Source organism: Tripterygium wilfordii, chromosome 16 (genome assembly GCF_013401445.1).
Source record: "Tripterygium wilfordii isolate XIE 37 chromosome 16, ASM1340144v1, whole genome shotgun sequence".
Classification (NCBI taxonomy): Eukaryota; Viridiplantae; Streptophyta; class Magnoliopsida; order Celastrales; family Celastraceae; genus Tripterygium; species Tripterygium wilfordii.
In genome coordinates, this window is record NC_052247.1 from 478,132 (window position 1) to 505,040 (window position 26,909).

At 39.0% G+C, this 26,909-nt stretch overlaps 1 protein-coding gene and 1 long non-coding RNA gene across 2 annotated transcripts; both read right to left on the reverse strand.

Moving 5' to 3' along the window:
• Nucleotides 1-688: 688 nt before the first annotated feature.
• LOC119980276 (protein SUPPRESSOR OF FRI 4-like) lies at nt 689-5,603 on the reverse strand (the record flags this gene model as incomplete). The annotated part of the gene is made up of 7 exons (XM_038822911.1): nt 689-1,118; nt 1,846-1,899; nt 1,994-2,148; nt 2,817-3,229; nt 3,526-3,652; nt 4,799-4,896; nt 5,431-5,603. Coding segments are annotated over 7 exons (1,092 nt in total), but the record flags the coding sequence as incomplete, so codon positions are not given.
• Nucleotides 5,604-22,214: 16,611 nt separating this feature from the next.
• Nucleotides 22,215-25,123, reverse strand: LOC119980447. The gene is made up of 2 exons (XR_005463880.1): nt 24,552-25,123; nt 22,215-22,865 (listed from the first exon to the last, which is right to left on the reverse strand). It is a non-coding gene; the product is annotated as an uncharacterized LOC119980447 (long non-coding RNA).
• Nucleotides 25,124-26,909: the final 1,786 nt, after the last annotated feature.

Consider the following 26,909-nt stretch of genomic DNA (forward strand, 5'->3'; position numbering starts at 1 on the left):
AGGTTCGCCCTAAAGACAATAACTATGGCATTTCACAAGAAGCTCTCATGATTACCTCCAGAAAGATGTTACGGTCGCCCATGCCCAACCTTTTACCCAAAAAAAATTTCTTGATATATTGGACCGCGAAAGGTATTTGGACCGGTTGTATTCCGTTTTTTTTTTTTTTTACCAAAATGATATATGCCATAATTTTCTCATCCATAAACTTACATAATCTAGGTGACAAGTCAAATCGGCATGCCACATAGATTAAAAAAAAACATAAAAAATTTATTAAAGAAATCACATAGATATACCACATGTTTATATAAATTTATGGATATTTAATTTATGAATGTATAGTGCTTCCGCTTTTTTTAATGATTATAGATTTGCCCAATGTTTATAAAATACCAAGATTGACGAAGCCCAAATGCTCAACGGTCTCACTGTTTGTTAAGCTAACCCATTCTTCAAGAGAAGAAACCGAAAATACATTTCAGTTGCACACTCACCATCTACAATGCAAGGGTGTTCCAACTACTACTTCACCGTTTCAAGGTCTCCAAATAGAATGGGAGACCACATTTTACCAGAAACCAAGGACAGAGAACCACCAAATACCAAATCATGCCAAGTCAGAGACAAAGATAAGAAGAATTGTTTAGGACAATTTATTAAATTGCAAGTCATCAACAAGTAAAGAGAGAGAAACAGGTCTGCATTTGATGTCAGAATGACTATCTAACAGGCTATAATTTCTTTTGCTAAGTACTTCTGAAAAAGTTTACAAAAAGAGGGGGAAAAAGAAAGAAAATGAGGCAAAAACATATATATAAGTTATGCTCCTTCTCTAGACCTCTCTCTTCACAATTAAAGAATGGCTTTCCTTCTAATTCAATTTCTTGCAAAACATACAACACTCTTTCTTATATGACATCATGCAATGTAAGAATGATACCAGGAATCCTTGCTGTTTAAATGAATTCTGCAGTATCCATAGAAGGATCCATCCACCAAAAGATATCAGCTGTAAACACATGTCAATGCGGAGTGCAGTTGATCTAAAATGCCATTCGACCAGCAAGCCTGCTTTCTGATATCCTTTTATCTATGGCTGCATCAGCCGAGCTCATCTGAAACATGCAACAGTAGTGATGATCAGATGGGAACCATAACTACCAATCACTTGGACATACCATATCTTTTAAAGCTTCATCCTACAATGGAGATATGAAACTTTGTGAAAGAAGCTGACCTGGGCCCAAAAGTCTGAGTTCACTGTTCGACCATAAAAATAAATTGCAAGGATGCTACAAATAGCAAAATTCTGTTGGGTATCATCTTGTTCCACTCATACCCCCCCTAGCTTTCAGTTTAAGCACAGGGAGAGCGAGCTACAAAAATTAAGGATTTCAAGAAGAGCAGTACATACACACTGTTCTTAACTGAGACCGACGCTAGGATGAAGAATCCTCGAGTCCTTTCCAGCAAGCTCGTCAAAATAGTAATAACTAAACTACCAGCATAAAAATATGCATATACCTACTTGAATCTTTTGTCGTCCATACTGTAGGTGGCAATGGCATGCAAGCCAGAGCATCCCAGTAAAAAACAAATATCATGCCCATCCATCGATAGCAATGGAAGTCAAAAGTAATCCGATTATAGACACATACATCACCTTTCACTAACTGCTTTATTTTCTTGAACTAGGGCAAAAATTGGAAATTATACAAAAAATACCTCTTTAAATAGGTAACAAGCATAAACAGCGGTATCTGAAAACTTGAGACATAAACCTACCCAACTCGTTAGATGCGCAAGCCAACTCCAAAGGTTAAAGAGGTAGTTTTAACTTACCTGGCTAGTTACATCATGAACCTGATACTTTGCTGACGACATTCTTCTTTCCTCCTAAATGAAGTAACCAAATTATTATAACGGATAAATATTAATAACTACTGAGTTCAGACTAACATTGGGGGAAAACCTCAAACACACAACATACCATGGACATCACCTCATCGTCCCAAACTAAATAGACCCCATTCACAGCTGGCTGGTTTGCAGGAGCTTTGTTTGCAATTACAGGGGGAGGTCCAATGGAAGGACCACTGGTGTTTGGACCAGACGCATCAGAATGTGAATTGATCACTGTCCCTCCTACAGAAAATATTGTCAAATTAGACAGCAGTTGCAAAAACAATCCATAAAACATTCACACGCACCACAAAAATGAAAATAATGAATTAGCAACAAACTCTTGGATTTGCAATCACCCCTAGGCAAAAATAAAATGATTGTAACTGCAAAGGTTGCCCCCATTAAAGGAAAATGCCCCCTTCCCAGCTTGATTCCCCAAGAACCCAAAAACAAAACATAAGGAAAAAGAAGAACTTAAACACGGCAGAACTAAGACATGGATAGCCCCTGCAATTAGTCTCACATGCGCATACTAAAGTCGAATGCCCCCACCCCCCCAGGCAAAGCCGGATTTCTCAAAAACACAAGGAAAGAATCACTTGAGCAAGGGAGAACTAACAAATGACAATGCACAAAGTTTCCAGCCAACAGATGGATACAATATAGAAAGAATGGATTGTTCTAATCAGAGCACTCCCACAGCAGATGTAACCATATTTCAGCACCAAATGCAACTCCAAAACATAGTTAACAAAGAATTCCAACCCATTTTTTTGAGTAAATTCCAAAATTTTAAAACAATTAAAAGTAAAATCTTAAAATATCCTTCTCGTGTAATCAAACATTATAAAAATTTCAGCAAAATACATTAGGAAAAATCACTTCATAACAGTGAAGTCCAATCAAACCTGAAATGCTTGGACCATTAAAGCTGCTTGTCATTTGGGAGTTTGCTCCAGCATGTGCATTAGTTGACGGATTAACTTCTGTTGCAGCAATTGGTGAAGTATTTGTTGAAGTCAAAGAAGCAGGAAAAGGTAGACTTTGCGTCGCTAAATTGCTACTAACAACCGGGAACAAAGGTTGCGATACAGGAACAGGTGGCATGGACACTGGCAGTCCAGGGGGAACTACTTGTGAAGGTTGGAGAGAAGGTGATAAAAATATAGGAAGAGGAGGCCTCACGTTCTGCACAGGAAACAATGGCTGCTGAGCATATCCCACTGGGGCAACTGAAAGTGCTGGATGTTGTGGGAACCAAGTCTGTGGATGAGGAGGAACTGGACAACCAGCAGGAGGCATGGGTACTGCAGCGTTGTAACTGTGACCAAGCAATAAAAATGCAATGAGCCCTTGTGAATGATTAAAAAAGAAATTATCAAGGAAGGAGACTAAGAGGGTAACCCCCTTGTACAGAAAAAGAATATGACACAGAATCTATAACATTCAACATCATATTATTTATAATTACCTTACAGTATGCCAGAAACAAAACATAAACAACAGTACATAAACATGAGAACGAAAAGGAAATGGAAGAAACAAACTAGAGTTCCTATTCCCTAACACCTAACAGCACCACGTGTGAAAAAGAACGTAATTTGAAAGAAAACTTACGCTGGTGGTATCGCCCCTACATTTGGTGCATGGGGATATGAAACACCTAATTGTCCCGGAACTACACCCCCGACAAGCTGAGTTGTTGGAACCTCCATTTTTGCTGCTTTTGATGGACCTTCTTCTTCTGCAAAGATTTACAATTGTAGGGAAATATGACTACCTTAAGTGCTTTACCTTTGCTATATAAGGTTATAGATTTACCACCATCTGTACTCTGAGAAGAAATTCAGAATCAGCACAGATGCAATTGAAGAATCAACAGAAACCACTGAAGCATTAACCTTTCTCTTAACTGTTTCTAGTAAAATTGGATGATTATATGGAAGCAATGAAATAACCTTTCAACTTCCAAGTATTGCACAGATAGTAAAGTACCCCAACATTGACATGAAGTTTTGTGAGGGGGAGCACTTGAATGTGATTGTACATAGAACATATCAAGCAAGCTAGATCTTGAAAGTTCTTCCCATTAATATTCCAAGGCTAAAAGGCCATTTTTAAAAAAAATTAAGTTCAAAATAAAATAGCAGACATGCTCCACTACCCATGCGCACACACCAAAAAGTAATAGGGATGGTGGGGAACTCTGCATTCAGGTTACCTCTAGCAGCATTGTATGAGAACAAAATAAGAACTTAAAAGAAACCCAAGGAAAGTAGGAGAACAACTGAAACAAAACTTGAGCAACTTATGAGCCCATTCATATGTTGTTAATTCTTTAGAAACCAACATCTCTGGAACAAGACAAAAAGTCCCACAAACAGCCTTAATTGTGATAAGGCATGACAAAATGTCCAAGCAAGATCAGAAACAAACACACAGCCAAGTATTATTAAATTCAAGTCCACCAATTACTTACATGTAAATTAAGGAAGGAAGCACTCCCAGAAATATGAGAAAACGATCAAGGAATCATCCCATATTTTCTAAGTGCTTATTGTCTTTGAAGAATGGAATAAATTAGACCAATGCAGCAAGTCCCAAGATAAACCAGACACCAAATTCCATCGCAAACAACACAATTCTTCTTGAGAGGGTTTTCATGTTCAAGACAGTAATTTAAAAACAAGAGTTCAAGATAAGAACTACGCAAAGTCGCAAATCACAATTTAACGAAAGACCGGGTTTGTCGCATTCGTGAATAGATACTCTCACTCGAAAAGATCTCAAGGTAGAAAATAAATGAATCTATCCACAGCACACACAAAAATCCACAGTTGATCCAGACAATATAGAAAGTAACTGATTAATTGATAAATTTTCAACCCACCTTCTCCATAGTGAGCAGCCAAGACATCTTGAGGAATTCCTTGCATTCCATATATATCAATTTCAGTTGATTCTCTGCCAGGTTTTGCATTGGGAACCCTGACAAAAAAATTATCATGATAAAAAAGATCCGTAATGCAAACCAGCACAACATGTCTGATGCCATACACTAGCAAAAATTTAGACATTACAGTTCTGCTCATTCATAACTATCACTGAAAATAAAAAGTCAATAAGTAAAAGAATACGTAAAACAGAAGGCTTCAGATATTCTTATACTTCTTCATCCTTCAACTTTCATAAATTCAACCCCATCGTCAACTAAATTTCCTCATTGAACCGTGTAATTACCCCATGGAATGATCATGTAGTGAACCGTCCCTAGGATTTAACAGCCCGTGTTACACACCTTTCAATAAAACCACTGACCAATCAATATAGTATCTACACTAAAGAGCTAATCTTTGTAAATTTAAAGTCAATACAATTCCCATTTGCAATTTACCTCAAATAGCCATGCCCATAAGCCAACGAAGACTAAATCAAGCACAAAAAACGATGTAGAATTAAATATAGACAATTATGTATACGAAAGCACAGCAAAGATTAGGGTTTTAGGATAGCAGGGATTACTTGGTGATGTTCTCTATGTGGACCTGAAGGACGTGGATAGCAATTCCACTGGCAGTAGAAAGCTTCTTGTGGCAGACATGGCCCTTGAAGTGCTTCGCCTTCTGGTGCTGCACCAGGATCTTCTCGTCGTCGAATTCACAATCGCAGTAATAGCACAAAACCTTGGAAGACTGTTACGCCTATCCCACATCGGTTAGATGTGGGTGTGGAGTGCAGATAAGGGTGGCCGGGTCTCTCCTTGATCAAGGTTTTTTTGTTGGTAGGGACTACGGACCCGGGCCTGACTGGGTCTTGGTTACAGTCGGCTACCATGATGAGTAGTCGGTTAGGCCTCGGTAGGTGATGTAATTACAGCGTGATGGTGATATTCAAACCCGTTGACCCGCAAGCGAATACCAGGTCAAGCCACTCAATTTCGTTGATCCAATGAATACCGAAATCAAGCCCTCAATTCTCGTTGAATTCTATGAATGCCCAAGAATTGAAAAAGAAGACTTGTATATCAAATCTTATTAATTCACTCAAAAACTGCCCCTGCCTTCTGAAGGCTACATGCATAAATACTCGAACTTGTCAAGTTTAAACAACCTTTTTGGAAACAATATAATAATGAGCTAGTGATGGCCAACAATAAAGGAGTGCTAGTAGTGGCCAACAATAAAGGAGTAATAAAATGCTAAATTAACGGAAAAGACGTAATGTAAATATTCTTGATTCCATGATTGCAGTAATAGCCTTGTAGTCTGCTGAATTGACGGAATAGCTAATCCCATCCTTAATTCATACGCCTGTCGTATCTCTCCATGAATGCGTGGGCCATGTGGACTGCATCATCCTTCCCTGGTGAGACAAAATTCGACCCCGAATTGGAACTGTGTTCTCCCTCGGATGAATCATCTTGAACTGGCCATAAGTGCTTGACATTGAAGACATCCGAAGTGCGAAGGTGGCTGGGTAACTTGAGGCGATAGGCATTAGAGTTTATCTTCTCAAGGACTTCAAGGGGGCCAACTTTGCGTGCTGATAATTTGTTATACTCGCCTGGTGAAAAGCGGTCCTTTGTTAAGACTGCCCACACGAAATCTCCAACTTCATAAGTCACCGAACGTCGCTTTCGGTCAGCCATTTGCTTATACTTTGTCGTGGACTCAAGCAGCCGTTGTTGCGTACTATGATGCAACTGTTGTAACTCAGCAATAAAATCTTCAGCGCGGCCATGTGGGCGCTTCTGATCTGGGACAGCAGCTAAGTCCATTGGAGCTCGGGGAACCATGCCATAGACAATGTAGAAGGGGCTATATCCAGTGCTGCGATTAACGGAGTGGTTATAGGCAAATTCAGCTTGACTCAACTTCTGATCCCAAACCTTCAGATTATCACCGACAAGACAACGCAATAAATTTCCTAACGAACGATTGACCACTTCCGTCTGCCCATCCGTTTGGGGATGGTAGGCACTACTAAAATTCAAATCAGTATTGGCGAGGCGCCAAGTGCTGCGCCAAAAGTGACTCAAGAAGCGCGTATCCCTGTCAGACACAATTGAAAGGGGTAACCCATGCAAACGGTATATTTCACGAAAAAATATACTTGCGACGCTGCTCGCATCAGTGGTCTTCTTACAAGGGAGGAAGTGTGCCATTTTGGAGAAACGATCAACAACAACAAATATGGCATCATATCCTCGTTGGGTTCGAGGTAAGCCTAACACGAAATCCATACTTAAGTCGGTCCATGGTTGTGAGGGAATTGGGAGTGGCATGTATAGGCCAGCATTAGTAGCCGTACCCTTTGAAACTTGGCAGACATGGCATCCCTCCACAAAGCGGTTAATCTCGCGTCGCATACTAGGCCAATAGTAGGAGGCGGCAACAAGTTGATATGTCTTATCGCGACCCACGTGGCCTTCTCGATGAGCTTCACGAATAATGAGTTCGCGAAGACTGGATGCCGGTATACAGAGTTGAGCGCCCTTGAATAAAAATCCATCTTGCAAATAAAATGCCGAAGGTGCATGGGCTGCTACTTGAAGGAGGATTGGTGCAAAAAATGGATCCGTGCTAAGCAAATCCTTGATGGAGTCAAACCCCACTACTTTGTTTCGCATTAACGATAATAAACCATGTCGGCGACTTAATGCATCCGCAACACGGTTTTGCACTCCGGACTTATGCTTGACGACAAAGGTAAACTGTTGCAAGTAGTTGGCCCAAGCAGCATGGCGAGAGGATAATTTGGACTGGCTATTTATGTGCTTCAATGCCTCATGATCAGAATAAAGTACAAATTCATTATGAACTAAGTAACAATACCAGTGTTGCAATGCGCGGACTATAGCGTAGAACTCGGTATCATATACACTATAGTTGAGCTTGGCTCCCCCTAATTTTTCACTGAAGAAGGCCACGGCTCTATTGTCTTGACTCAATACGGCACCAATGCCAACCTTCGAGGCATCACAATGCAACTCAAATGGCTTCGCGAAGTCTGGAAGCACAAGAACTGGAGCACTAGTTAAAGCTTGCTTGATCTCCTGAAATGCAATTGTAGCTTCTGGAGTCCATGCGAATTTACCACCCTTGATGCAATCCGTGATTGGTGCCACCAGTGTACTAAACCCAGCAATAAAGCGGCGATAAAAGGAAGCGAGCCCATGGAAACTACGCACGTCAAAGAGTGTCTTAGGCGTCGGCCAATTGCGAATGGCCTCTACCTTGGACTCATCCACTGCAATTCCCTCCGCTGAAATATTGTATCCCAAAAACAAAACTCGGGGAATCATGAAAGCACACTTATTAGCTGCAGCATATAACTTTTCTTTGCGCAAAACAGTTAGGATTTCACGGAGGTGTTGAACATGTAAGGTGGGGTTAGCACTATAAACCAAGATGTCATCAAAATAAACCACAACTGATTTACCGATGTATGGCCGTAGAATCTGATTCATAAAGCGCATGAACGTGCTTGGCGCATTGGAAAGCCCAAAAGGCATGACTAACCATTCATATAGTCCCTCGCGGGTTTTGAAGGCCGTCTTCCACTCATCTCCCGGGCGAATACGAATTTGGTGATATCCACTCTTCAGATCAAGTTTGCTAAACAAAACAGCACCACTCAATTGATCTAATAGGTCATCAAGTCGAGGAATAGGAAATCGATACCTGACCGTGATTTTGTTGACGGCTCTGCTGTCCACACACATTCTCCATGTTCCATCTTTTTTTGGAGTGAGTAGTGCTGGTACAGAACAAGGACTAAGACTCTCTTTGATATGTCCTTTCTCCAATAGCTCTTCCACTTGGCGCCTTAACTCCTGATGCTCCGTTGGACTCATCCGATAGTGAGGTCGATTCGGTAAAGATGCCCCTGGCATAAGGTCAATATGATGCTGAACACTCCTTAGTGGGGGCAGAGTATCAGGTAGAATGTCAGGAAACACATCATGGAACTCGGCTAATAATTTTTGTACTAGGTCAGGTAGGTCTTGTGTAGTGTGGACCACTTCTTTTGCAATTAGCATGTAGAGCATATTGTTTTCGTGAAACTCACTTTCGAACAGGGCCATAGATAGTAAGTTAGGCCCTTCCATGGTTGTGGGTGCCGTTGGTGGGGCATCTTCATTATTGGGAATTAACACAATCTTCGTAGCTTCAAACATAAAAGAATAAGTATTCCTCCTCCCATCATGTAGAACACAACGATCGAACTGCCACGGTCTACCAAGGAGTAAGTGGCACGCATCCATAATGATGACATCACACCACACTCTGTCTCGATATTTTGTACCAACAGAAAATGAGACGTGGCATCGCTTCGTAACGGTGATTTCACTCCCTTTCTTCAACCAAGTGAGTTTGTATGGCTTCGGGTGTTCCTCCACTTGTAGATTTAGCTTTTGTACTGCCACCTCTGAGATGACATTTTCACAGCTGCCGGAGTCAATGATAAAGCTGCAAACCTTGCCTCCAATGGTGCATGTGGATTGGAAAACATTGTTGCGTAACCACTCAGTTCCTGCCGAAGCACGGGGTGTGTAGCACGCCCGTTTAATAACCAACAATGGTCTCTGATCTCCTTTGACTATCTCCTCAACTAGGCCATTGTAATCCTCTGGGTCGGGATCATACCGTGGTTCTTGGGATTCCAAAAACTCCTCCAACTCCACAAGCAATCCTTTTCCAGTTCGTTTTGGGCAGTCCGCCATGCGATGACCCACTTCTCCGCACTTGAAACACCTCATACTACCAGTACGTCCGGTAAGGGATTGAGGTTGTGGACCAATAGGAACTGGCGTTGTTCCCCCAGGACGAGGGGTCGGCGTGGTTGTGAAGCCACTACTACTGCCTGCTCCCCAAGCACTTCTCGTGCCCTTACGACTCAACTGTTTCTCCAATTGTTTGGCTCGTTGGAAAGCTTCGGAGACTGTATATAGATCAAACAAATTAACCACATCCTGGAATTGAATAGGCAATCCACCAATGTAACGAGAGACCAATTGTTCTTCCGTTTCGGCAAGATCATTACGAGCCACCAACTGATAGAATTCTTTGGTATAGTCATCCACTGAGCGAGACCCCATTGTTAGATTTTGCAACTATTGATAAAGGGTCCGGGTATAATTGTGCGGTAAGAAAGTGCCACGCATATATTTCTTTAGCTTTTCCCACGATACGATTTTGCCCTTGCCCTGCCGCTTCCTACTCAATTTGAGCTGCCGCCACCAAGCAGAGGCACGGCCCCGAAATCAAGTTCCTATCAATGCCACCTTTTTATCTTATGGAACCTCCTTAAAGTCCAGGACTTCCTCCACCGCATTGATCCAATCCAAGAATTCCTCTGCCTGCAAACCTCCATCAAATTCAGGGATATCAATCTTCAACCCACTCTCCCACCTTCGTGATTCATATTGATTGACAGGACGATGGTCTCGAGGTTGGGGTGGAACAAGCGGATTGTGTCAGTCACCATCTTCCTCTGACGCTCCGTCGTCAGATGATGGTACATCATCACCTTGTGGTGCGGGCTGCCGCGGACCTTCATTTTGTTGAACCAGCACGGTTGCCAGCTGCCTTGACAACTCCTAGATCTGTTGTTGCGTCCGAGCAATGTCATCACGGTGGTAGATATCCGCCACAGGTACCTCAGCTCCAGCACGTCTCCTAGGTGCCATCAACAAGAACCGCTCCTAAAGCTTCGATACCAACTGATGTAATTACAGCGTGATGGTGATATTCAAACCCGTTGATCAGCAAGCGAATACCAGGTCAAGCCACTCAATTTCGTTGATCCAATGAATACCGAAATCAAGCCCTCAATTCTCGTTGAATTCTATGAATGCCCAAGAATTGAAAAAGAAGACTTGTATATCAAATCTTATTAATTCACTCAAAAACTGCCCCTGCCTTCTGAAGGCTACATGCATAAATACTCGAACTTGTCAAGTTTAAACAACCTTTTTGGAAACAATATAATAATGAGCTAGTGATGGCCAACAATAAAGGAGTGCTAGTAGTGGCCAACAATAAAGGAGTAATAAAATGCTAAATTAACGGAAAAGACGTAATGTAAATATTCTTGATTCCATGATTGCAGTAATAGCCTTGTAGTCTGCTGAATTGACGGAATAGCTAATCCCATCCTTAATTCATACGCCTGTCGTATCTCTCCATGAATGCGTGGGCCATGTGGACTGCATCAGTAGGTGAGTGAAGTCTGTTCCTTATCAAAGACGCTCTCTTCTTCTTTTTTCCCATCTTTAGAAATTAGAAATCACGCTTATTGTCCTCTCCTACAACTTATCCTTCTTCTTCGTTTCTTCCCGATGGTGAAATCGCGGGAGCTAAATTAGGGTTTCGCTCTGGTACTCCTTTATTTTGCCATTTGTTTTCCTATTACAGAAAGAAAACTGCCTACAGTCATTAGCTGGCTTATTTGGATGGCATGTCATCATGCTGACATGTACTAAATGCCACGTGGATCATTCATTAATCTGATTAAAATTAAATGATCTTGCTACCCGGCAATCTCCTGGTTTCGGGCGGCAGTAGTAAAAACTACAATAGACCCAGTTGTAGGTGATTTGGATCACAAAATTTTTTTATTTTATTTTGAAAAAATTATAAATATGTAGTCTATGATCTAACAAATCCAACGATATATTTTTTCTTAGAAACAAAAATCAAATTCATCATGATCTAGACACCGAATGTTTTGAGTTTATAACTGACGGTCTAAAATTGTTAAGCATTTTTCATGTAGCATATGATTTTTGTTTTGAATAAAAAATATATCGTTGGATTCATTAGACCATAAATTACACATCTATAATTTTTTCAAAATAAAATAATTTTTTTTTTGTCTCAAATTGCTATTACAACAGGGCCTATTGTAATTTTATTACAGGACCCGAAAATTACAACAGAGCCCCGGCACCAGTTTCAGGTCTTGCCAAGTCTCTCATGATTAATCATGTCACATAGCTTCATAACCTGCTGCAATTTCTATCAGTCAAGTATTTATTGTTGAATTATTCTAGTTTCCTTAAGCGGTTGGACTGAGCTGGCTGTAAGAACTTTCTCATTTCTCACAAGCTTGGCTTCCATTGTCAAAAATCATGCAAACTACCCTCTGCCTTGGCTGGTTTAACTTGGTATATTAAGACTAGAGATCACCAGCAAATTAGGCGTCTAACTTCATATTTTCCTGATAGATTCAAGAGTCCCGAACCAAAATTGTTGTCAACAAATATATGATACACATGATAATTCTTAGATGCTATTGAAGTTAAAAACATCACCACACGACAGATCGATCTGCCCTTGAAAGCTCATATCCCTGTCGACTCTCAAAAACTCGTCAACAAACTGGTTTACTGCTGCCTCTGTTTGCTGCACCTCGATAGGCGTCACTTGTGGAGCTCGTCACCTCTAGCATGGGTCGTACAAGAACCATCCCTCCTCATATTGGGAACTTATCCCTCCTTTCCGAGCTCTCCTTTGCAAATAATAGTTTTCACGGTTTTTTTTTGCCTATTGAGTTAGCCAGATTACTTCGGCTTCGATACATTAGCTTGGAATATAACAACTTGTCGCAACCGGGGTCACGACGCAGTCCGACGTTTGAAAGAATGAAAAATGTTTAGAGTCGCCACCAATTGATTTAAGGTGCAATTGGACACCGTAAAAAACCTGCGAACCAGAGAAAAGGGTACGGGGATCGATTGAGTGTGAGGAAGGTGTTAGGCACCCCACAACTCCCGTTTGAAAACAGTTACCCTAATTAATTTCATGGCTATCTTATGGATACTTGCTCTTTGCAAGATATAATTGTTAAAGTTTGAATTATTACTTTCAACACACTTATCAATTTATGATAATGTTTGAAAAAAAAATAGCTTGGAATATTACTATCAATTTATGATAGTTTTTATTTGGAGACACACTACCAACTTTTGGTAGGTTTAATTTTAAACACCAACTTATGGTGTTAATGATAAAATACCCTACCAACTTTTGGTAGGTTTAATTTTGAACACCAACTTATGGTGTTAATGATAAAATACCCTACCAACTTTTGGTAGGTTTAATTTTGAACACCAACTTATGGTGTAAATGATAAAATGCCCTACCAACTTTTGGTAGGTTTAATTTTGAACACCAACTTATGGTGTATATGATAAAATGCCCTACCAACTTTTGATAGGTTTAATTTTAAATACCAACTTATGATGTAAATGATAAAATACCCTACCAACTTTTGATAGGTTTAATTTTAAATACCAACTTATGATGTAAATGATTATTTGGAAAAAATGTCATTTGCCAATTTAATCCATTATTGCCAACTTATGGCAAATTCATAAATGAAATCAAATATGGTCCATAATCCAGATAAATGAAATCAACTTATGATTTCCTTAATTGAAATGACAACATATCAAAGAATCAAGATTTGCACAAAACAGATTTTCAAACCACACACTGCGCACAGATTTTTCAACTCTGATTTCACCTATCAAATGAGGTCGAAATGCAACGAAATTTTATATACAATGTCACAACACCTCAATAAACACTATATCAAAATTTCAGAGCAAAATTCAAAGTTTAAAGCAGTCTGCTAATCTCGGACAGATTAGGGTCTTGAAAATCCTGCAGTTTGAAGTCCTTGATTGTAGAGGCTCGCATTGGAGAAGATTGTTGTAGCAAAAAAAATAACAGGAAAGCTTGATGATTGATGAACTTGATAGCAAGAAGTTTCTCCCCTTTTCTTTCTCTCTTTTTCTTTTTCTTCCCCCCCTAGCTCTCTATTTTTGCTCTCTTCCCTTAGCTCTCTCCCCTAGCTCTCTATCTTGCTCTCCTCCCTTAGCTCTCTCCCTTAGCTCTCTATTTATAGGAAATTAGGAGCTACCCATCCATTGAATGACCAACCATGGCAACCTAAGTGGAGTCACCACCATTGAATAACCAATTTGCACTAAGTAAGTGGATTCACCACCATTGAATGTAAATGGAGTCACCACCATTGAATTTGCACTAAAATGATGGATTCACCACCATTGAATGTAAATGGAGTCACCACCATTGAATTTAAGTGGAGTTGCACATCAATTTGCACTAAAATGATGGTGATGCATGGAATGATGTCAAGAGAGATATACATATATGTGTATTTATGTATAGGTGGAAATAGTAATGGGTTTGACAAATCATGTGGTGGGCTTTCAAATGATAATCAAGACATTGGTCAAGATGGTAGTGGACACAAGCAAATTAGCTCTTCATGAAATGGGCCAACAAATGTTGAACATAGGTTGATATGAATTGGGCTAAGATATGAGTATTTGTGGGCTTAAGAATCCAAGAAAGAGAATATTTATGGGCTTATAGGTACAACAAATGTGTTTTTTTGCATTTTTGTGTTTTTTCTCATTTTTGTATTTTTTTGTATTTTAGCCGGACGAAAATCGGGTACTACAGCTGCCCCCCTTTGTATGTCTTTTATGAAATAAAAGGCAAACAAAGGTATAGTCAACCGAGTTTCGTACGAGAATTGAAATGCACGGGATCACTATGGCCATTCCCGGCTTGGCCAAATATTTGTGCAAGAAAATAAAGGGGCACGGGATCACAAGGCCATTCCCGGCTTGGCCAAATATTGGTGCAGGAAAATAAAGGGGCACGGGATCACAAGGCCATTCCCGGCTTGGCCAAATATTTGTGCAAGAAAATAAAAGGGCACGGGATCACAAGACCATTCCCGGCTTGGCCAAATATTTGTGCAAGAAAATAAAGGGGCACGGGATCACAAGGCCATTCCCGGCTTGGCCAAATATTGGTGCAGGAAAATAAAGGGGGCACGGGATCACAAGGCCATTCCCGGCTTGGCCAAATATTGGTGCAGGAAAATAAAGGGGCACGGGATCACAAGGCCATTCTCGGCTTGGCCAATGTTTTTTTTTTAATCTTTGACTTTTTTTTTTTGGTGAAAAGGTGCTCGGGATCACTGTAGCCATTCCCGGCTTGGCTGAAAATTTTTTATTTTTGATTTTTTTTATCGTGAAAAAGGTGTTCGGGATCATTGTAGCCATTCCCGACTTGGCTGGAAAAGATTTTTTTGATTTTTTGAGAAAAAGGTGCTCGGGATCATTGTAGCCATTCCCGAATTGGCTGGAAAAGATTTTTTGATTTTTTTGATTTTTTGATTTTTTTTTTTTTTGAGAAAAAGATGCTTGGGATCATTATAGTCATTCCCGGCTTGCCTGGAAAATTTTTATTTATGCAGCGATGATGCATGCACTGACCTATTTTGCTCAATTATGAATGTCTCATGAATGAATGAATGCATGTTTTCTCAAGGCTTTGCCATCCTCCAACAAGCGCACAATTACGAATTGCTAAACCAAATTTGTTTCTCTGTTAGGGTTGACCTTCTGACTCACTGAGCTTTCAATGTATCTTCTCTAATCTGATTAGTGAAGGCCTTTTTCCATTCTGGATTCTAGCTCTTGGGCTATCTCTTTTCCTTCTCCAATGTGCATTCCCATAATCAATTGATTTTCCCTGAAATTTGCATGTTCGTACGCATCTGAGTTCAAAGCTACCCATTTATCTGAATTTCTTTATTCAATTTAATATATTTTTTTTTGCACGGCTTAGGAATGTGAGCTTCTCTTTCCTGCTAACACCTGCTTCAGCTTCAGGCTTTTCACTCAGATCCTTTCCAGCTTAGGATGCCAAAATCCATCAACTTCCTATCAAAAGTATTGTCCTGATGCACTCATTATATTTCCTGTCAAAACTTTGTCAGTGATAAATTTAAAAGTACAGCCATGCTTGTCAATTATTGAAAGCAAATGATAAATTTTTGGAGTATGAAATGAGAATTGAATTGGGATGTGGAAAAGGAGACAACAAGCAACAAAATTGAAGAAATGAATTTCCTCACAATTTGTTTCTTGGAGTATCAAATGAGAATTGAATTGAGATATGTAAAAGGAGACTACAAACCACAAAATTGAAGAAATGAATTTCCTCACAATTTTTATTGAAAAGGATGGGTGGTAATAAAATATTTTAGAATGAAATATGTACAAGAAATTAGGGAGGTCAAAGGCAAGAAGGACAAACCGAACTTATTCAAGATGAAATATGTGATAATTCAAAGATTGTACCAAAATTGCCCCAATTTTGGTGTGCACCCAATTAACAATAATCAAAACTGACTTGTATGAGGCTATCTCTGAACCTTCCATTTCTGCCAACAAACTTCTTCTTCTATGTAACAGACTAACACCTTAGCAAGGTAAAATATCTGATGGTATCAAGAGCACCCCAAAATCTACCCCAGTTTTGGGTGCATGTCCAATTAACTGATCTCCAACCCTTCAATTACGAAATTAATTTTGCACTCCCACCTATGTCAATGTGAGACAAGTTAACAGCCAACTCAGGCAATACTCATCAATTCAACAGATTCGTGATCCAACCATCTTGCAGCCCAAACTAAAATGCCCGTAAGGGTTTTTTTTCACTTTAGCGGAATTCTTCTTTTCTTTTTTTTTTTTTGCCCCTATTTTTGCCTAGAGCGCCCTTTCAGGTTTTCACTCTAGCGAGATTTTTCTTATTTTGTCCCTAATTTTTGCCTAGAGCGCCCTTGCGGGTTTTCACTCTAGCGGTTTTTTTTTTTTTTTTTTTTTTTTTTAAGCATAATACTGCCTAAGAACATCGATATTTACTGGGTGAGGCAAATCATCTCCATCCATCATTGTCAAAATTACTGCTCCACCAGAGAATGCTTTCTTCTCCACATATGGTCCCTCGTAGGTAAGAGTCCATTTTCCACGATGATCTTTTTGAGGTGGGTGAATCATCTTTAGTACTAAATCCCCTTCTCTGAAACAACGAGGTCGCACCCTCTTGTGATGTGCTCTTATCATTCGTCTTTGATACAGTTGTCCTCTACAAAGTGCCCCTAATCTTCTCTCCTCAATAAAATTTAGATGTTCATAACGAGTTCGAACCCACTCATTCACTAGTGAATGTACGCACAGAAGTCCGATATCCATATAGAGCAAAGGAAGTCTTGGTATTCATGTAGGAGACCTATCAATTTTTTCTATCTTCTCCTTCAAAAGCTGCACCAATCCTAACCTCCTTTTTCTGATCTTCAGTTCCAAGTTAACAACCTCAATTATTTCTTTGTGTGGCTGAATTATCCTCTCTTCTTGGTTAACTTGTCTCAACATTTCTGGCGATGTCTCAAATTCGTCCTTAATGTCAGGGTCAGATTCAACATTGTTAATGGGTGCCCCAAAATCTGGTTCATTCGATTCATCTTTTTCATTATCCTCAATTTCAATCCTGTTAAAATGGAATATGTGAGATTTGGAATTTTGGAGGTGATGGATGAAATGAATAAATGTGAGAATTATGAGCAACGATTTTTGTGTATGATAAGCATATCAGAATCATCAGAAACATGAGAACATGCAAATGCCTTACTATGCGAATTCATCAAAAGATAAAGTAAAGACATGCTCATTATAAAAACCCTATCAGTGGCCATGAGCTGGGTCACAGATCATAGTGCACATGGATATTACTCTTGAAGGCTGTTGATAGAGACTGGCAATTCAAAACTGGTCCAGTTGTTGAGCTTAAAACCTGAAGGACATGGCAAGGCTTAACAGCAAAGTTTTGATCATTCCCCATAATAGCAACATGGAATTCCTCAAACTGCTCACATAACTCCCCAAAATTTCTGACTGTTGGATTGCTATGTTTTCACTTCCGTATCATATCCATGACTGCTACCAACATGTGCTCCAGCCTGTGTTGTCCATCTTCTAGTGTTTGTAGCCCCATCTCTAGTCGGGCTATCGCTGCACGCATGCGATCTGATTGTGGAGATGCTGCAATTACTGATGAGGAATCACCAGGTGGTGATGCTGAGGGACCTTCTTGGGTCTGCTTCTTTCCAGCAGAAGTTGTTTTCAAACGGTTGATGCTCTGACGCCATGTCCTTCTTTCTAGTATGGTGACCTGATATCCCAAAGATGCTTGAGGCCGAGGAGGTCGAATGCTTTTGAACAAAAGCAACCTAGTGATAAGCCGTGGGAAAAATAACTTCCCCGCCTTTGTTGGCTTCGTCTCGACAAAATCCTTGGACATGCACCCAGAAAAGCTAAGAGTGGAGGATGACGGTGACGGTGATGATGATGATGAACATAGATCACAAGTCCCCGGAAGCTTTCTTTTGTTTGTTGATGCATCTCTCTTGGTTTCCATCTCTGGTCATGTAACCTTTCAAGCGCTTCACATCTGACAACTTCACTGGCTTTACAATAAAATCCTTTGCTCCTTCTCTCAAGCATCTGTTGATCGAGTAACTACGTTCTCAGATGACATGATTACCACTGGAATCTCTCTCAAGGCAGACGATCCCTTGATTTTCTTCAGCAACTCGTATACAGTAGTCGGTGATAATCAGATCCACCTTCAAACTATCAAACCCAATAGAACAATTATTCTCCTCGTCTAATCCCAGAAACTGAAGTACTCTTATTCCACTATCCACCGCCATCACTTTACAGGAAGTAATCTTGAGCAACCTTTCAATGACCATTCTATCAACAAGGTTGTCATCGATAGCCAAAACATGAACCTCCTTATAATCAGATATAAAATGATCTATTCCAACTCGATCAACAAGAAAATTAAGAGTCAATTTCCTCAAAAACTGCCCCATTATATTTTTTTTGTTGTTCATTTTCATTGTTTTAGCAATTCACAACTGTAATATTGTACTATAAGGATGGCAAAGACATGAGTGAATTGGTGTTTTTTCTTCTTCTTTTTTTTTTGTTTTTTTTTTTCATGCATGACTATGAACTTATTTAGTTTGACAAAATGCAATGACTATACCTACGTGAATGCATGAGAGAAGAAACCAGTAATGGAAATTACAATTAAAAATGTGTAAAACAAAACGTCAATGGTAAATGAATAAATCACACAAAAATAAAAATGCCATTATATGGGGTAACCTAAATTTCTGGAGGTTTCGGACATGGATCTAGGGTTTTATAAAGTGCTTGGGTAAGTTTATCTAACTATTCCGCGAGGCCCCAGATCATGTTGCTTTTAAAATCCCAACTATTGGGACAAAAGCTCCTCCCTTAACTTTTAAGGGAAGTCGATCCGGTGAGGATATCTTCCACTACCCATGCGGAGACGGAATCTCACGAGAATAGTGGTCAACCCTCTCTAATACTAAAGGTAGAGCCCAGCTGGTAGGCTACAGTGAGTGTAAATGTATGAGATGACAAATACTTTACCACAACAAAATAAATCAACATATCTGCCATATAAAGGAAACAAACAATTAATCATACAACAAGAAGTAACCGTAGCCAATCAGTTTAATCATATGGGCTTGACCCTCTTAGGTTTAAAAACTTGGTGTCCCCAGCAGAGTCGCCAGTTGTCGCAATCGGGGTCACGACGCAGTCCGACGTTTGAAAGGATGAAAAATGTTTAGAGTCGCCACCAATTGATTTAAGGTGCAATTGGACACCGTAAAAAACCTGCGAACCAGAGAAAAGGGTACGAGGATCGATTGAGTGTGAGGAAGGTGTTAGGCACCCCACAACTCCCGTTTGAAAACAGTTACCCTAATTAATTTCATGGCTATCTTATGGATACTTGCTCTTTGCAAGATATAATTGTTAAAGTTTGAATTATTACTTTCAACACACTTATCAATTTATGATAATGTTTGAAAAAAAAATAGCTTGGAATATTACTATCAATTTATGATAGTTTTTATTTGGAGACACACTACCAACTTTTGGTAGGTTTAATTTTAAACACCAACTTATGGTGTTAATGATAAAATACCCTACCAACTTTTGGTAGGTTTAATTTTGAACACCAACTTATGGTGTTAATGATAAAATACCCTACCAACTTTTGGTAGGTTTAATTTTGAACACCAACTTATGGTGTAAATGATAAAATGCCCTACCAACTTTTGGTAGGTTTAATTTTGAACACCAACTTATGGTGTATATGATAAAATGCCCTACCAACTTTTGATAGGTTTAATTTTAAATACCAACTTATGATGTAAATGATAAAATACCCTACCAACTTTTGATAGGTTTAATTTTAAATACCAACTTATGATGTAAATGATTATTTGGAAAAAATGTCATTTGCCAATTTAATCCATTATTGCCAACTTATGGCAAATTCATAAATGAAATCAAATATGGTCCATAATCCAGATAAATGAAATCAACTTATGATTTCCTTAATTGAAATGACAACATATCAAAGAATCAAGATTTGCACAAAACAGATTTTCAAACCACACACTGCGCACAGATTTTTCAACTCTGATTTCACCTATCAAATGAGGTCGAAATGCAACGAAATTTTATATACAATGTCACAACACCTCAATAAACACTATATCAAAATTTCAGAGCAAAATTCAAAGTTTAAAGCAGTCTGCTAATCTCGGACAGATTAGGGTCTTGAAAATCCTGCAGTTTGAAGTCCTTGATTGTAGAGGCTCGCATTGGAGAAGATTGTTGTAGCAAAAAAAATAACAGGAAAGCTTGATGATTGATGAACTTGATAGCAAGAAGTTTCTCCCCTTTTCTTTCTCTCTTTTTCTTTTTCTTCCCCCCTAGCTCTCTATTTTTGCTCTCTTCCCTTAGCTCTCTCTCCTAGCTCTCTATCTTGCTCTCCTCCCTTAGCTCTCTCCCTTAGCTCTCTATTTATAGGAAATTAGGAGCTACCCATCCATTGAATGACCAACCATGGCAACCTAAGTGGAGTCACCACCATTGAATAACCAATTTGCACTAAGTAAGTGGATTCACCACCATTGAATGTAAATGGAGTCACCACCATTGAATTTGCACTAAAATGATGGATTCACCACCGTTGAATGTAAATGGAGTCACCACCATTGAATTTAAGTGGAGTTGCACATCAATTTGCACTAAAATGATGGATTCACCACCATTGAATGTAAATGGAGTCACCACCATTGAATTTAAGTGGAGTTGCACATCAATTTGCACTAAAATGATGGTGATGCATGGAATGATGTCAAGAGAGATATACATATATGTGTATTTATGTATAGGTGGAAATAGTAATGGGTTTGACAAATCATGTGGTGGGCTTTCAAATGATAATCAAGATATTGGTCAAGATGGTAGTGGACACAAGCAAATTAGCTCTTCATGAAATGGGCCAACAAATGTTGAACATAGGTTGATATGAATTGGGCTAAGATATGAGTATTTGTGGGCTTAAGAATCCAAGAAAGAGAATATTTATGGGCTTATAGGTACAACAAATGTGTTTTTTTGCATTTTTGTGTTTTTTCTCATTTTTGTATTTTTTTGTATTTTAGCTGGACGAAAATCGGGTACTACACAACTTTAGTGGTAAAATACCATCTTGGCTTGGAGATCTTTCCCAGCTTCAAGACTTGGGATTATACAGCAACAATTTCATTGGCGGCATCCCAACTTCTCTGTGCAACTTGTCAAAGCTAGAGATGACGTACTTAAGCAACAAAAGTCTACGAGGATCCATACCTGAAGCCATTAGTAATCTCCACAACTTACTTGAAGGAGCTTAATTTGGATCATAATGAGCTGTTTGCACTGAAATAAACTTGACAGATGTCCAATGATAAATTTGTATGGTGTTGTTTTGCCCAAAAAAATGTATCTGGAAATACAGATCCTATCATATCATTCTAATACGGATACACCCAAGATAGAGAGCCCAAGCGGCAGAGACTCTCTTATCTTTGTTATTGGGCCTAAAATCGGTGACCCACTTACAAGCCCATAAAACATAAATTTGTGAATAGTCAATGAATCATTGCGGTTGCGATCTGCATGTAGTGTTTGTCATCTCTGTTTGAGTAATGGCTCTCACGTAGTTTAATCAATAAAAATCCATACTTGCAAACTCCTTGATCATCATCCAACACAAGAAGCCCACAAAAGAAGCATGAAATTCTCCATTTGTGTCCTCTCTATCCTCTTTTTTTTCTCACTTGATTTCTGCATCAGAATACTCTGAATCTAATGATGCAGACACTATTTATATTCCTTATTTGAATATCCCACTGTTGCAAGACTTGCCTTCTGAAGATTTCCGGTCATTTGCATTCTATCAACAGAGGTATCCAGAAGCTGAGCTCTAACACAAAGAAGACAGGACCCCACAACCTCTCCCAGAGAAAAGGACCACACACATCCCTGAAAATACACAAAAAGCCCAGAAACACACTCCCTCAATTCTCTTACCCAAGTTAAGACCATACACACCCTCACCTGAATACGCTTACCATTGACCCATAAAACTCAGCCCCAACTCTCTCCCAAAGATTAACCCACACACCTGAAAATATACACAATACCCATAAAACTCACCCCCTCCCCAAAACTCTCTCACAGGATTTAATACCCCCCCCCCCCCCCCAACAGAGAGAGAGAGACACACTTCCCCTGAATATTCACATAGTTCCCCAGCTCACACTCCCAGTAAACAGATGCAGCCTCAGAATACCCACAAAAGCCCAGAAACACAACAATGAGCAGGTGCAAACAGCCACAGAATACCCAGAAAACCTCTTCTTTTACAGAAGAAATATAAAGCACAAAAGAAACCAAAGAAATAAAGGAAATGGAAAATCTTACTAGCTTATGTGACAACGCATCCACAATAACTTCCATCTTCTATTCCATCTGATAAATCAATTAAGGTGACAATTCCATGCAGTCTGTCTAGCTGGTTCTGGTCTAAGCATAAAAAGCTGGTGATCCTCAGCAAGACTGAAGGCATTCGAAAGTCATAGGAAGTCTCTTCCCGGAAGCCCACTTCCACAGGTGTACAAACCTACCTCCATAAGCAATTAATAACCGATATTAATTGAAAGAAATTAGAAATAACAGCACAACATTAGGCACCAAATCTCCAATCATTGTTTCAGATCGAAGTTAACAATAGAGTAACAATCTATGAGCAAAGACTAAATTATCGGCTAACACAATCACAGATTTAGGCGAAGATTCATAATGGTGTCATATATTTTGAACTATTGGGAGTGAATCCCACTTTCAGCAGTTAAGTACGATCTTATTTTTCATCGAAGCTTGTTTGAAAAAAGAAGAAGAGATCACGGGAGAGGATAATTGCAAACTTTCTTACTTGTTAGGTGTGAATCCCACTTTCAGTGACTTGGGGAACTTGAAGAAAAGACAGTCTTAAACATGCATATAATCCAGCAATTGCCACAATTTCAAAGCGGCTTAACCCAAAGTCAATAATGAAATCTAAATTTTGTGAGGTAAGAATTTCATGACACCAAAAAATGAAATCTATATTTTAGACACAGCAGCAATTTAGTACAGAACACATGAGTATAACAGACATTCACAATTCTCAATCAATGGAAAATATAGAGGACTCAAGTCTTTATAAAATGATAAATAGATAAACCAAACGATCACATAAGTTCAAAATATTAAAGATACGATTTAAAAAGAATGTAACAATGATTTAATATTATACTTGAGCCATCTATTCATACTACACGCATTAAAGCTGCAAGTTCAGCAAGAGAATAGCATCAATGTTGCTTAAAATAAGCCAAAGCACTCATTTTTATTGACTTTTCTTTAAAAATCTACTTCTCTTCCCTCCAATTTTACTTCTTTTGTTTTTTTCCCACTCTCTTTAATTTCTACTTTAACTTCTATGTCTATCCGTTTTGGTTCATCTCTTGCTTTTCATCTTCTTCCTTCTCTTTCCTATAATTTGATCCCTCCCTCTATCTCACACCCCTCCCCTCCCCCCTCCCCCTCTTGTTCCTCTATTTTTTCTTGTCCCTATGAAATTTTCTACTTACCTTCTCTCTTTTTGCTTGTTTCCTTCACTTCTTTTCCCCAACTTTCATCCTCTCCTTTCTCTCTCTCCCCCATCCCCATCCCCATCCCCTCCCCCTTTTATTCCTTTTGTATTTTTTCCTCTCTATAATTTTCCAGTTACCTTCTCTGTCTCTCTCTCTTTTTTTTGTTTACTTCACTTATTTTTCTCTTCTCCATTCTCTGTTTTAATCCAATCTCCGTTTTAATACGGTCTATCTCGGTCCCCCATGCTCCCTCTCTCCCTTCCCATAACTTCTCTGTCTCTCTTTCTTGTTGTTTCCTCTTTTTCTTTCTCTCGGTTTTTTGTCCTTCAAATCTTACCTCTCCCTTACACCCCTTAAGATTCCTTTGTATCTTTTCCTCTGTCTCTCAGTTTTTTTTTTATTCCAGCAGCACCAATATTACCTCTATTATATTTTGTAACAAAGGAGATCAAACTCAACACCCTCATTCTTTTCAACTCAATTAAATTCAAACTTCCTTATCTTTTTAGTTTTTAACCTTATCCAATTGGATGCAAACCCACAAAAGAACCATCCTTGATGAACTTCACTCTAATTCTTCATCATCACACGAAATGCCAATTTTCTGTTCTCCTCCTCGACACAACTCACACAAAGAAAGAAAGAAATCTAAAGGGTTATGTTGAAATAACCTGCTGCAGCAGCATATCAGTAAGGTGCTTTCATCATCGCAGCTCTTGATCTCCGACTTGCAGACCGAAGGATGCACAACCAAGAAGAATAGGAGAGAGTCGTGTGAAGAGAGACGCGAACGGCAGGAAGTTCACCCACCTTCACCATCACTATCACGATCTGAGCAAAAGACGGGAAGAATCTCACCATACCGTGAAGGCAGAACAAACAAAAGAGCCACAACGGCGACGACGATTGTTGTTGGTGTTCCGGTTAGGGATTGGATTAGAGCTAGGGTTATCCTCTGACTGAGAGGCTTCCATTTCAAATTACGACCCCAAGCAGAAACGACGAAGCCGAAAGCAATTTCAAATTTGTCGAACCGATTGAGATGTGAACTGTGGATGATTCTTGCGAGGGAAGGCAGCTTGGGTTGAGATGAACAGCCTTCCCCCTTCATTAAATGAAAAACTGACGTAGAAGAAGTCGGTGGTGACAAGTTTTCCCAAAAGTCAAAGTTGTTACGATGAAATCGATAAGTTATCGCGAGAAATTCGATACGTATCGTATGTTTTTCTGGCCTGAAAATGACAGGCGCCCTTATCGGACGAACAACCTCGTATCGTTGTCTATTTAAATGATATAAGTTACCTTTGTGTCAACAACACTGCTACAGTGCTCCTTGTCCTTGACATTTGGTTTGTTTTTTTTATTCTTGCAGGCCCACCATGGACGCTTTCTCCTTGTACCATGGTAATAATATAATTTACCAAAATTATTTATGTGTTTAGTTTTTAAGGTATTATGTATTTAATTCATTGATAATACTTGTTTTTTCCTTTCCTGTTAGATGAACAGTATGTCTCAGGGCCATTGATTATCAATGAAACTGATTGGATAGATTTTGAAGATTTCATTAATAACCCAACTCTAGCAACTGTTCATGATCAAGCTCCTCCAGGACAACCAGCTGGGCGACCCCGTCTACTTGATGAAGAGAAAAAACAAAGAAAAAAAATCGCTGACAAGAAATACCGGGAGAAAAATAAGGTAAAATATATGTATTCCTCTATTTGGTGTGGTGATGTGATTGATTAATTAAGAACCACTACTTATAATTATATATATATATGTGGTGCAGGCAAATGTCAAGAAATTGGAAAAGGATTTGCAGATTGGAAAGAATGAGAACGAGCAGCTTCAACAACGAATTTGTTTGCTTCAGGTTAACTCTCTCAATGACTACCAGTACTGAACTGTCAATCATTTGATATTTTTTTCTTAAGTACTCGGTCTTGCAGTAAATTAATTAATAAACTTATTATTGAATATAAGATCTCGATCTCTAGTTAGTTAGTGAAAATATAAAACTACTCACTGTAACAAAACACTAAACGACTTAATTGTATGATCGATATGATATATATATATATTTGAACCACAATGACACACGAGCAAACCTCGATAGCATATCATGTATATATGATAATATTGTGTATGTACATATTGCAGGACCATGTTGCAAGATTGGTAGAGAAAGTTCGAAGTCTCAAGTTAGAACTATACAAAGGGGAAGTTATGCATGCCTCCTTCATGTCTGAAAGAAACATGATGATACAAGAGATCACACGACAAAAACAGTTGCTGGACTTTTATTCAGACAGGACAACATGATGGCTATATATGAAGGCAAGATTAATATGTCTGTACATATATATTTGATCAATATATAATTAACCTAGCTAGGAGTAGCTGATCAGCTTGTTATACCTTACTAGGACATTTAATTTTCTTTGATAAAAGTAAATGTAAATTGCGGGTTTCTAACCATGATGTATATACATTTATTCATATATATATATTATTGAATATTATTGTATAAATATAAACATATATTGTGACTGAGAAGTGAGAATGTGAGCTGTGGAAAATGCATGCATGCGTATGGACTTGGTGGTCATCTTATTGTTGTAGATCTCCCTGCTTCCCCAGAGCTTGAACTTCACTTATAAAGGCAATATTTTTATGTTTCATATCGATAACTCTTTCTAAAAGTCCTTTCACCTCATACATCTTCTCAATCACCTTGACCATGTTCTCCAGCACATCTCTTTCTTTTCCAAGCCGGTCATCATCATGATCTGGAAGCGGCTGTACGTGAGAAAATTAACTAACATTACATTTGGAATTCAATCACCAATAATATAATTGACAAGGCTCTTGATTTTATTTCATTGATATCTAGAGTTTAAGTGATGACTTTTGTGTATCGATCGATCTAGTTCGATGAGCATTTAAGGATGGTTCAAATCTCAAAAACTTACTTTCTTACTTGACAATGAATCCACAAGAACTTGTTGTCGACTAATCTCTTCTCT